Genomic DNA, 14,041 nt, shown 5'->3' on the forward strand with positions numbered 1-14,041 from the left:
TAAGGAGGGGATTTTTTCCATAAAAAAAAAAGTTAATATGAAAATCTTTGGCTTCCTGTGATTTTATGGATTTTCCATTACTGTGGTATTACCAAACATGACACTTCATGCCTAACTAATGTTCTGAGCTCTTTTTTTCTTTCTTTCTTTATCAGTCCTTTTCTTATTAAATCTGAATGAATATTGGCTCCAGACAAGTCAGAGAAGGCATTTTATGTGTCATCAGTTAGTCAGCAAAGGAGGAAACAAGCATCACAGTCTCTGATGCGTTTTCCTATGTTACCCAGAGTTCAGCAAACAAGGTCCTAAACATCCCTTGAGTATTCCATGTTTACTACAACAGACATGACTCTTTGTCATAAGAAATTCATCTGGTGTATGCATAAGGGATGCATACTTGTATGACTGTTCAGCTGTAATTGTCAATTATTTATTAGCCTCTAAATGTACAGCAAATGTTCCTTTTTACCCATGAGCTGTCTGAAAATCTCTTTTATTTTCTTTCTCTCCCTTCCTGGTTCTTTTGCCCCTGCTTTCTGCCCTTTTTATCCCTTTTAACATGAGCAAATTTTTGTTACCCTTAAGTTACAGAATCCTTTCTTCTTTCCATTTAATGAATTCAGTTTTGGCAAAAAACAATCTATTTCTTCTAGCGATGACAGAACTGTTTGTATTGTAATTGAATCGAGTCTCAAAGAACAGGAAGCAGTAGGTTCTGCCTTATTTCATTAAAACAACAACAACAAAAACACAACCTGGGACACTTTCTTTCCTTCCTAATTTATTTTTGCACTGGTCCTACTGTAGGTGCCGGAGTTCCTCAGTTCCAGCCAATTGCACTGAATGGTCGTATCCAGCTTCTCACAAATGGCTCTTTGCTGATTAAGCATGTGCTTGAAGAAGACAGTGGATACTACCTCTGCAAGGTCAGCAATGATGTGGGAGCAGACGTCAGCAAGTCCATGTACCTCACTGTTAAAAGTAAGAACTAAAACACTTCTCTGTGATCCAGATATTACCATTAAGTGAAAAAGGGCTTGTGTATTGCATCCTTAGTTTAGATGAAGGAAGTTGTTTTTGTTTCTAATTTCATGTTGGTATTCAGCTGAATGTGCCAGCACGTGGAAAGTCAGTATGGTTAAGAAAAAAACATAGTAAAGGAAGAAAAGGAGATTTAAAGGCATAAAGGGTTACAACATGGTTGTCTAACCTTTCAGCTTGCCTGGGCCATATTAAGCAAACAGGAATTGCAATGGGCCGAATACAGAATGTATAATAAATTTAATGTATATACAAAACAAAACTTATTTTTAATGTATTTTTTATTAAAACATAAAAAACAGCAACAAAAACATAAAGCTAGTCAGCTGTTTGACCTCGTTTTGGTGAAACTAGTGTATCAAGCTGGTTCTATAGCAGTGGTTGCCATTTCTACTGAGTTCTCAACATTTTCATAAGCAATTTTTTTGTGAAATATTACTATTCCTGTGCTTTATCCTCGACAATAATTGTTCGCAAATGTATGTACTGCCCAAAAGTGATGACATAAATAAGACGTGACTGCGAAGCAAGGGGTATTTTTCTCTGGTAAGTTAGGGTTTATGAAAGTCTGGTAAAGAGACATGACCAATTTTTTTTTTTTTTTTTAGTTGAATGTCTGGTTGTAGCTCTATAAATACCACATGAAAATTTGCAAGTAATGTATTTATGTTGACTAAAATGAAGACATAAATATAAAAAAAAAAGGATTTTTTTTTTAATCTGGAACCCTATTATCAAATTGTTTTATCAAAATGGAAAGCATGGATGCATATTTTTCACTGTTTGCGGGACAGATTTTAGCCAATCAATCAAAATGCATGGTATTATTTGCCATAACAAGCTTACCATAATTTAAGATGAAGTGATTTTCATCTTGAAGATATGTTTCACTTGTTTAAATGAGCAATCAAATCCACCAAAAATGCTAAATCTATGAGCTATTTTTAATCTTCATGTTCTGGCACAAATTTTCCTTTAGATTCCATAAAGGACTTTATTTTACTTTGCTAAGTGTTTTTAGCATTTTACCTCAACTTGGCCACCTTCCTTCAGAAAAGGATGTCTGTGACCCCATAATCAGCACCCACACATTTTTTACCAACCATCACTTGGGCATTGTCAGTAGCTATACCAGGTATGCTGACAGAAGTTAAATAAAAACACTGTAATTTATTCTTTTAGTGCTTTGTACAAATCAAGAGATTTAGTTCTGTCTTTCAGTGGCACCAAAGAAGCCATTTTTTCATTGATATTGTATTTGTTACCAGTAACTCCAATGAAAATGGCAAGTTGAGCCGTATCTGTAGAATCAATATTTTCATCTATTGTCAAAGCATAAAATTTGAAATTAGCAACTTTACTCTCCCAGATTTTTTTGATAGATTTTCCTTTTTCTTCAGTTCACCTGCCTGTGGTATAGTGAGACAAACCAGGACACATTATATCTGTTGTGCTTTTCATACATTGCCTAAGAAACTCACCATCAGGAAACAGTTCTGATTTTTTTGCAATCAGTTTTGCTATCACATAACAAGCTTTTATAACAGAGTCCATTTTATTTTATTTCTTTTAATATTTTGTTTAGGTAACAGACTTTTTTCAGTTCAGCTATTTTGTCTTCATGAGGCATTCCTTGATTTGCATCAAATTTGGCAGCATGTTTCTGAATACAATGTGTTTTCAAATTTTCATCTTTGAGAACTGACATGATTTCCTTGCAAATTCAGCAAAGTGCCATATTATTTATCAGTACTGAGCTGCGCCATCTCCATGTCCCAGGGCCAGGCTGGTCTGCTTGACAGGGCAGAGTTGCTGCCATGGTGATGCAGCAGCAGGAGGTGTGGGCCCTGCAAGCTGAGCTGGGGTACATGTGGTCTGTAGGCCATGGGTTGGACATGCCTGGGTTAACATCTCATTTCAAAAATGTGTACCTGTTTACTAGATAAGGTTGAATAATGAAGAACTACAAAAATTCTTCCATCGAGGACTAAAAAGAAAAGAATGAATGAACAGAAAAGAAATACCAAGAGCAACTCTTGAAAACATCATAAACAGAAAAAACAAACAAACAAACAAAAAAAACAACCAGGGATTAGAAAAGATTTACTTAATTCTCAAGATGCAACACATAAATACAATTGATACAGATGGAGTAGATACCACAGTATGCTACAAAATATTATAGATACTGTAGCAGCACTCATTTTGACTTGAGCATTGACAGATAACTCAGAAAATACAAAAATTCTAGTGAATCTGGAGTTTATATATAACATCAACCTACCTGTAATTTCTGGGCATAGAAGACAAAGCAATCCAGTTCTCTGGTTTGCTTTAGCTGTAACTCCAAGTGTGAACATACCTGTGAATATAGAGAAAAGATTATGAGAAAAGGTCTTAGAATATAATTTCTCACTAAGGAGAGAAAGAATGTATTGGCACTTCAGTATGCCAGGTGTTCCTAGGTGACCTTTCTGAGAAGTGTTGAAGATCACCAAGCTATGCACGTTCGTGCTTACAGGATGCTTGAAGGTTAACAGAGTTCTTTGAAGTTATGAGATGTCAATTAGCTTAACAAAAGTTTTTCCCTTGAAGGTAATAAGAATGTTGTTTATATATATATAATATTAATATATATACATATATTTCTGAAAGCAAGGAAAAAACAACTTTTTCTCAATTGGAAAGCTATATATAACATCACTGATGTTTAGAGGTGTTTAGTTGTTACAGTGACAGAGAATGAATAGCTAAAGAAAGGAAGAATGTCAACCCTATTTGATTTGCAAACCCCAGTAGCTCAAATGTCTTTTCCACTCTCATATACCATACTGGCTGTGTTTCCTGAAAAAAAACCCACGATATTCCATATCTCTCAAGCAAGTACTTTAATTGCTTATTTCTTCTGTGGGCCCATTGAAGTTCCAGCTTCTGTGGCTTCCATAACTGGGCATTTCTGGGCCAATCTTCAGCTGTAGTAGCAATGCACTGCTGTAATATGCTATGGAAAAACAGCTTTCCTCTGCTTGGCAGCTATGCACACTGCCTGTCTGATCACTGCATGCAGTTTCATGTGTGATAAAAGAGCATCCCTTATCAAATAAGAGCAGGAGCTTCCCTGGAGAGTCAGTTGCTGTTTGAATCTAATGAAAAGCCCTCTGGCTCTGAGATAGCAGGCAAGCACGTGTCTGTACACCCTCACACATCCACTAACACACATACTGCTCCCAGCATGGCTATAAGAGCAAATGCTGTTAGTGTGTTGGTGCTGGCATGGAAGAAGCACAGCTTTAATTAAACACACATAAAGGACAAGCTCTGTTAGGAACTGACTAGAGTGGAAATGTGACATGATGGGCTTCAGGTATATGTGGATCCCCATTACTGGTGACATGATTGTGGCACAAAATCCTTGCACCTAATCATGTGAAGAAACTCCAAGGGGAGGGCCTGTACCTGCTTTGTTCTCCCTAGTACGGTATTATTTTTGTTGTTTTCTTTTTGTCCTTGATTATTCTGTCTCCTTTTCTCCCTTTCACAAAAGCTGTTATCTGGACCCAAGAAGCTTAGAGCTTCCTCCATGAAATTCATAGTGTTCTTCTGCATTATATGCTACCTTGCTTTATACGGTCACCTTAAATATTACCTTTATTCTGAAGCAGAAGGTGGTCAGACCTGTCCCAGATAATTGTTTCTGGATGAAAAAGTTGGTAAGAAGCAGCCTTCCAAAACGTAAGCAACGATTAACACATCTTGCTTTGGCTTCCTCTGATAAAGTGTCTTTCAACCCTCCTTCAGTCTGTATGTGGGTTGTCCATGTAAGTTGTCCATGCAGCTCCAGTAACCTGAGAAAAAGGCAATGGACTTGGTCACTGGTTGTGGAACTAAACTGCCTTACAGAGAGAGAGAGACATGACAACAATCCTCTCGCAACTTCTTCACTTCTTTTGAACTACTCCCTGTACAACTGATATCTTGTGTTTACATATGGTAACCATGGATGGCACCCCTGTGAACTTAAAATAAAAACCCTATTTTACTCTTTTCTTCCACATTTAATGAAGGCTTTCACCTGCTCTACATAATAACATTGCTGGATAAACTTCTACCTTTTACAGTTCCTATGACAAATCTTCTCTTAATGAGGCTAGGTGCTTTACTCTCCCAGCACTTCCTGTGTCACCTATATGTAAACAGAAAAACTATTGACATTTGGTGTAAAAAGAGGGTAGATGAATTTTTGTTTTGTCAGTTCAGCAGTGGTCAGAATCAACAGTGACATAAATGTACTTCCATGACTTGCTTCCTCTAAAATTGACACACTTTTATTTGGTGGAAAAACAGATTAAGACTATTTAAATCAACTTAAGTTGCTTAGCAAGGCTCCTAATGCTATGAATGAAATGTTAGCAGATACACATTTATTTAGTATCTCAGTGTTTGCTGTGTGACACCTTCACCTCAGAGAAGTAGGTCCAACTTACTGTCTGAGGGGAGGTTGTATGAGGAGGGAGTGCAAAGAAGAAAGATGAGAGGAAAAAAAATAAAGCCTTCAGAAATAGTGAAAGAGATGTAAAAAGAAAGACCTGCCAGAGTCAGTGCTGAATCAGGAACCACAGGGCAACGGTGAAAGCAGGGAATCTTCACTTTGCAGTTATTGTATTTCCCCCTTTCTTTTTAAGAAATGGGCATAAAAATCATGATCAGTCACTTTTTATTTTCTTCTGAACCAAGGATAAGCAATTCTGAATAGTTATTCACCAAGACATATAGTATTAGAAAATTATGAGAGATCTGGAATAAGGAAGCTCATGCTGTCTTGAGAAATGATTGCTGGAGCCTGGGATGAGAAGACTTCTAAAGAATTTCTATAGAAGATAATGAGCCTTTAACATGAAGGGAAGAACTAAAATTATTTAAAGGTTGCCTGGGAGTCACAAAGGAAGAAATGTCTGCTTTAAATGGACTGCCTGCCTGCCTTCATCTCAATAATTGTCATATTTCTTAATTCCACTTTAGGGGCTATATGTAACATGATAGAAAAATATTGTGGGGAAAAAAAATCCCTAGTGGAAAGCGAGCTTTCAGTAAGGTATATATATTTCTGATATGTGTTCCTATGCAAATAATCATGTTGAAGGTGTTCATGTCCTGCTTCTTCATAAATCCATCATTTATTTCAACATCATAATGGAGACTGAGGTGTTTAATCTGATCACCATAGTATCTCCAACAAATCCTGTCTGTAAATAAATAGGAATTGTTTCATTTACTTTCCTCTCAAGCATGCTTCTTAACTATTGGCATGATGTGTTTAATACATCAGCCTAAAGCTGTACACTTCAGTTATACCCACATTTCCATCCAGCAGGAACATATTAATCCGTGCTAATACTTTAATGCTAAGTACCACCATTTAAATGTTTAAAAAAAATATATATATACTTCATATTTGACAGAAAACGCTGCTTGAGAAAGGGAGCCTGGTACTGTCCTGTGTCTTGGTGTGGCAATTCACTATAGAGGCTCTGCTGCCTCTGCCTCCCTTGATGTCTCTTCTCTATGGAGGCCATTTCAGGTCTCCTGGAAGGATCTGTTTATCTCCATCTTCACAGAACTCATGGAAGAAAGAAACTTTGATTGCATAATTAATTTTAACTGCAAAAGAAATTAAAGGTAATAGTAGTTATAAACACAAACGAACTGAAATACATTTATGAAGGAAGATTCTGAATTTCTTGAAGCTTTTCCACTGTACCACTAACATGCTGCAGCATTTGGCTATTAAAATGTATAGAAATTTTCACCTGGCTGCCTCCATGAACTTGATCTGGTCAGGATAAACCTGCATTTCCCATGTGACCAGTCAAATGAGGTTGCTTTGCTTCAACATTTGCAGTATAGTCATCATGCTGTGATTGTAGAATTCACCATGCATTGCTCACTAGGTTTCCTCTAAATACTTATCTTACTCTTCAGGAATATAATTCTTTATCTAGAATATAATAATGTTAAGGTCTGTTCATCTACTACATTTCTTTCTAGAATAGTAGCGTTTACATTTTGTCTATGCTGAATTTCTCATCAAGAATTAATGAATTCCACAAGATGCTAGTAAGGGTGACATTGCCTATTATGCATTTCCAGATAAATTATCCACATTTTGTTGTAAACAGTGTTAAAAATCATCATCCCCAACATCTTTAAGAATGTTTTGAGAGGAACAGCAATCATACTATGTCAAATTCACCTAAATCCAGCTATTCTGATATTTTGCTATCTCTCCTCCATTTTTCAGTCTAATGGCCTATAAATTGTGTTTTCTGTGGCAAAGCAGAACAAAGTCCTCTGGTCTGTTAGTGTACTCTGCTTTATTACTTTTCTTGTCCTAATATTGTCATCCTTGAGCACAGGGCTTTGCTATTTATTTGCTTCTTCACAACTATTTTGCAGCTATCTCAGGTAGAATGTATTTTTGCACAACATAGAAATTTGTCCAAAATTGGTAAAAATCTCTAGCTGGATTATTTTCATATCTCATTGGGAAGAAAGTAAGGTAGAGAGATTGAAAGCAAAAAACAAATTCAGTGAACTGTACATACCACTGTATCCCTGAGAGTCTTTTCTTGTGAGCTGGCCAGCAAGCTGCCCTTACTAATCTGTGCTTTTACCCTTATCTCAGACGATGTTATGAACAAACTACACTAGAGCTCAGTTCCAATTTCCAAGTCAGTGGTGATGGATTATAATGCTCTCTCTGTTTTAATTACTTATTTATTTTCATTAAATGCACGGCCTCAAAGAAGCTGTAAGAAAGCTCTGGTAAATCTTGGAAATGTGAAATTTCTCCCTAGACACAAATACTTTCTCTTGCCATTAAAACAGCCCGTTCTTTTCCTAATGAGGTCCTCCCACTAGGAGAAATGCACGAGGTCTAAATGCTGTTTTCTGCCTCTTCAGACCATTGGCACAGCTTTGATTTAAGGACTTACACTTTAATCACCCATCATGTGTCATTACCCCGACAGGCAGCAGCAGCCACAAGATACAAGCTCCAATAAATTGCACTGAAAATCGCTGAAGCGATCCTTTGTTGATTTTCCTTTACAGCTATTCAATGGCAGATCAGCTGTCATAACAACACAGTGCCTGTGGCAACAGGGTGAAATTAAACGTGAAGTATGTTCAAGGTAGCTGGTAGAAAGCTGGAATATCCCTTTTCTTCTGTAAATTCAAATGCTTTCTAATGCCAAGCCTGTGGCAATTGGCCAAAATGAATGTTTTCCCTTGTAAGATAATTGTCAGATGCACTGCAGTACAAATACTCAAGTGCTTTTGTATGCTAATCTTTGCAATACCATTATTTAAGAAAAGGACAGGAGGTAAGGACTTTTCTCTTTAAAATAAATAAAGAAATAAATAATAAGTTGTGCCTAATTGGATTCAAGCAGAAAAAGAACATAGCAGCAGCCTTTTTTTTATTTATTTATTTTTTTAAATTTCTAGGAGGCTGGCTCCACAGCCAGATATCCAGGTAGCTGGAAAGCTCACTTTAGGCCCTATTGTATCTTTCACATTTTTATCAAGAGTATCTTTTTTTTTTTTTTTTAAAGGATAGTTGTTTCTCAGTTTTATGTTGCCCAAATTTCACCATCGAGAATGAAGTCTGGGTGGGAGTTGTTTTTAAAAGATCTCTTTCTACTGAAAATTTCATATTTTATGTATTTATTTTCATTTTCTTGAATAAATAATGCTAGAATAGAAATCTGTGCAAATGCATGTCTTAATGCAAATAGTGTTAAGACAATGTTTTGACAGGTTATTTCTTTTTTTCCTCAATGTGATAGAGGAATAATGACTAAACACTAACCATGTCCTTAAATCAGTAGTGATATTTACTGGTTTATATAGAGTCAAATGGAGTTCAATTTCAGCACATATATTAGTGAACAGACCCATTTTTCTTGAGTATTTACCATTTAATGCTTATGGTGAATATAGGTCCCCTGGATTTCCATGCTTCTGTTTTATTGAACCAAGTGATTTTCCTAATAATGCTTTAAAATATAGATGCTTTTGCGAATACATTAATTTCAGCTTGTGGATGGGGGAGCTTTATGTGGTGTGTGTGCTGGGTTTAATGCTGACTTCTAGCGGAGGAAGTGCATGCATGATGTACTGTCAGTTATTTTTATATTTGCAGTGTCATTAGGAGTTCGGCCTATTTCACTAACAAAGATTAAATAAATCTAAATCGAGAGAGCAATAGTGGAATGTAAATTAATTTTGCAGATATTTACTGTACACATGACTGTTTCCACTTCAGAAGAGCTGACTTTGTAACACTATTTCTTATACATTTCCCTTCCCCTTCACTTTCCCTTGTCTCTACATCTATCTTGTCATTTCTTTCTCTGTGTATAGATATGCTAACCTTAAGATACATCTCCTTTATGATTGTAGCCATGTTCCAGCAGGACAAAAATTCCAGCTCAAAGAGAACAGTATTCTCATGTCTCACATCATTTTCTCTTCCCTTTACTTTCTTCTGTCTATTCTCATCTAAACATTTTCTTCTCTTGTAGCAGAGTAGATTTCTTTTCAAAAAGACCATCTGCAGAATGATTTTGGTTGTTCTCCTTCAAAGTTCATCTGAAGGAAAGTAAGCCTAAGTTCTACCCATTATGAGAAAAGAATGAAAATGGAATGGTGTCTGACACAATATAATTTAAGTATTACCTCCCTATAGCCTTTGAATAGGCAATCTGTAAGGGCTGCTGTGACTCTTTTCCTCTTTTTTCCTTGACCTCCTCCAACCTGACTGGTGTTTATCACATTTTGCCAAGAGAAATGTACTTCTCAAGGGCTGTGCATCCCTACTAGCTAACCCACACCTAGAAAATTGAACGTTCAGAGTTCATCAAGGCATAGCAAGAGCGTAGCAACAAGTTGCATGCCAGATTTTGCCTAGTTTCTGTTGTTGTGGTGGTGGTTTGTGTTGTTTTTATTTAAAGGAGATGGTTCGTTTTTCTTAATCTTGCTTCATAGCTTTAGACACCACCCCTCGTACTCCCAGCCTATTCAGACCTTGCCCAGCCTCACTGCCTGTGAGTGAGTTGTCTTGTTCCCTTCCTACAGATTTGGAGAGTCCATTCCCACTGGGGCTTACTGCTTCTCATGGTTACTACCATTTCACATTCACTTATTCATCTGTACATTTCAGAGATTCACATTATTAATCCTTTGTGAGTTGAGGAATTGAACAGCAAAGAGCATGGACAATGCCTTAAATGATATTTCTTCTTATATATCAGGAGTTCTTGTGCACTTTGAATGAGATAACCACAGTCTTTTTCAGCATAAGACGTATGTTTCAAAAGTTTACTCACTGTTTTTGATTACCACATGCTGCCATGGGTTCTGCATCATAATTGTTCTAATTTGTTTGGGACTTAGGGCCATTTAAACAGTTTTGTTCTTTTCCCCAACAAGTACTGGTGGTTTGCTCCTTCATTGGTACATTTACTAAAGAATCTATCTTCCACAGTTGAATGTTTATCCATAGCTTTAATTTGATGTAAAAGTTTCCTTTTACATCAAACTAGGAAAGAAAGAATCGTCGAATTACAACAACAAAAATTTACAATAGCTTAATAACATGTAGGCTATAGACTGCACGTGAGTATCAAGTGACAGAAACATCAAATCAGTTACATACATTTCACTCTGATTCTCCTATATGCGATCTCACACAACTGCTTCCACCAGTGAAATTTTAAGCTTCTCTTAAACGAAGCATTTTTACCTCCAAATTTAAAGCAAATGTCATTTTATATACTAATTTCTTTTCTCTTCAAAAACAGTTTTATTTCTTACTCTTCAAAAAGACTTACATGTTAGCTTTGTTCAGAGTTCTCTGTGGAAATACTATGATAGTGCACAGTATAAATACATATAGATTCTATGATAATCAAATAAAAACAAAAATTTATATCTGTGAGGCATACAAAAGACACAGAAATTACAAGGTAGGAAGACAAGCTGTCTTAAAAGCTGAAGACTATTGTATACAAAGGAATTTAAGATATTGTTTCTTATACCCATTCCTGCTGTGCATGTCAGGTACAATCAGAATGAAGGATTTGTAAATGCAAATTTTCTTTCAACCGTCCGAGTGTATTTTCCTTGTGTGAAACAGGTTTCCTTCACTCTGGATTTTGTTCCAAGCCATTAAAATTCAACTTCTGCATCAGTATGCGAGCTTGCCTCTACATTTTTTTTGGATATTTGTTTGGTTATGTGATACGTGAACATATCTTAATCTGTTGTTTTGTGTTCTGTGGGAAAAAAAAAAGAATTACGGAGAACTGAAGAAATGTGGCTCCATTTTCAGATAAATCTTATTAGAATTCAGCAGGGTTAAGGAATGAATTGATTAGGTCTGTCAAACCAGGAGCTAATGAATGAATGAGCTTTTACTGTTGTCCTAATTATTTATGATTAATCCAACAAAATCTGTGTTTTTTAACTGTTTCCACCAGGGAGCAGAATAGTCAGTCTTCTGTTCACTTTTCTTTTTCTTCTCCATATTGAGTTATAATATTTGATCATGTGGGAATTGTATTGTGTGGGCACTATATACATCTTGATGAAATTATTTTTACCTTCTCTAGCATCATTTATTCAATGCTTAAATTCCATCCTAAAATCTCGTAGAAGACATTGGAAAAGCTATTTCACATAACTCTATGGATGTAGGTGAACATATGACCAAGAAAAAAAAAATTGGTTTTCAATGAAAGAATGCTACAGTTCCAGCTATAGCTTTTAAATGCTGGAATAGTGTTTTCCACTAAACTTGCTGTCTTGTTGTGAAATGCACAAAGACTCCTGCTGAATTTGCAAAACAGAAAGTAATAGTATCCTCTAAGTATTTAAATATTTATGAAAGATGCACACTGTACACTTCTAGCAGAACATTAAGATAGAGTAGTTTGTGCAGGTGCAAGTAGGTCTAAGTAGAATTGCCAAACCGAAATTGTTTTAGCTATGGTGGCTGTAAGGCTTTACCATGACATACTGCTCATGCAAGCAGATGTGTTCACAGGCAGTCCAGCACTGAGTATGAACATGTGGGCACTTGCCTAAATATGTTGTTTGATTCTCAACCAAAAAAGAAAGAATGCTAAAAGTAACAGAAATACCTAGACACAATTGGATGGTATAGGGATTTCCTGAATGTACTTCTTAGATTGTTAATCCAGCTGTAGTACAGCTTTCAGAGAGATACCTAAAATGATGGATTTTTGACTGATCTGATTTCAAACCATTGCAACAAAATACAATCATTCATCTAGGATTTTAGCAGAAAAAATAGTAAAGAGCTGTGATGGAAGTCTTGCCTTCATCAAAGAATTGTTCTTCTTGTCTGTGGTCTTGCTGTTGATTTTTTGGCATTAAATTTATTCCCTAGTACATGTTCACCTAAAAAATGCATCCTTATTATTACATTGCTACAGCCATTTATTCATTCTTAAACAGAGCCCTGATTTATATAAACAGTGTGTATACAGTGATTTTTCATAACATCAGTGACGTGCTGAAGGATGCTTAGAAAAGCAGATTAATATTTATCGATTTAAGCATGTGTTGCTATGAGTTGTTTTTAGGTTTGTTTTCTGTTGATGTTTTAAAGCTTAATTGAAACTTTTAAGGAAGATGGTGTATATCATGCTCCACAAGGAGTGTATAATCAAACTCCAGAAATTGTTAATCTTTGGAAATGAATATGTCTGTTGACAATAGTAGTCTGGCTTTCAGTCAGCATCACAGGTTCTGTTTAGTTCCAACTTTCCATTCTGACATTATTCTGGATCAGTTAAAATGCTTTAGAAACCATCGTGTTCTCCTTTTACTTTCATCTCTCTGCTCACGGAGGACAAAGATTTTCAAAGGATCAAGAGTGTTTTCTGAAGATGCACTGATAGTGGCCATAAAACAGGAAAGAAACTCCATTCTCAAAAAGAATTTTCCTTAAAAAAAAGGCATACATCAACGGAGCAACAGACCTCTTATATAAATACATTTTGACACTAATGTTCAGAACAGTAGAAAGAGTATTTATAAGGTGGTTATTTTGCTTTTAATTACTACTCACTGATTTTGGTAATCACACTTATGTGTGTACTCAGTCATGCAGCAAGCTTTTTCTTCTTTGGTCTTATCTTAAAACTGGCTTTTTCAATGAATGCCTACTTGTGCAAGTGCTCCTTAAGAAAGCAATGCTCAGCTATTTCTGTCTTTGTAATGCAGCGTAACTGTTGCATTTACCACTGGTACAAGCTGGCCCTTTGCCATGCACTTAGAACCATAAACCCATACTTTCAGCAAGGAAAATTTGCTGCTATTAGATTCTGAGTGGTGACTTGCCAAGCAGAAATAGGGAAGACCAGGCTTTTTGTAAGTGGTTGCATCCTGCTGTTGAAACTGAAATTACTGTTTGCTGAATGCCCATCTCTAAGATGTAAATAAATGAAGTTCCTGGCTCTTAAGGAAAGTTACGTACTTAAATGCTGAGGAAAACCAGTACAGAACTTCACAATGATCCAGGATGCCTTCAGGATTTTTTCCTGGCACCATGAAGCATTTCTGTGTGTTTCCCGATAAATTTCAAGGAATTTGCCAGTGGACAGTCTAATGTGAATAAGGAGTCCTGGTGTTTACTTCCTTTTGCATTGCAAAGCATTGGCTTTGTCTAGGCATTCCAAAACTCATTGCATGAAGGTGGTAGTGCTGTCCCTTTTTGGTCTTTAGAGCCTTCAGAGTGGACCTGGAGACCTTCCAAAGCACTGTAGGAGGTATTCAAACAACTGATAAAAGAGTGAACCTGGTGAGAAGTTCAGTAGTACCTGCTATATAGTTTCACTAAAATGACTAGGGCTCCTTCTTTTGCTGCAGCCTACTTTTAAACATTGATAGCTAGTTGGTTCATCTGTTGAGG

The 14,041-nt window shown here is 36.3% G+C and overlaps 1 protein-coding gene across 1 annotated transcript in view; it reads left to right on the top strand.

The window, feature by feature from the left end:
- Nucleotides 1-14,041, top strand: part of DSCAM (DS cell adhesion molecule) — a 435,055-nt gene that overhangs the window by 289,208 nt on the left and 131,806 nt on the right. Inside the window, exon 11 of the mRNA XM_065741676.1 lies at nucleotides 808-981. Coding sequence (XP_065597748.1) covers nucleotides 808-981 — 174 coding nt within the window. The remainder of the gene's footprint in view (nucleotides 1-807; nucleotides 982-14,041) is intronic.

This window comes from Cyrtonyx montezumae, unplaced genomic scaffold, assembly GCF_038088225.1.
Source record: "Cyrtonyx montezumae isolate F1298 unplaced genomic scaffold, pur_monq_1.0 scaffold_3, whole genome shotgun sequence".
In the NCBI taxonomy this organism is placed as follows: domain Eukaryota; kingdom Metazoa; phylum Chordata; class Aves; order Galliformes; family Odontophoridae; genus Cyrtonyx; species Cyrtonyx montezumae.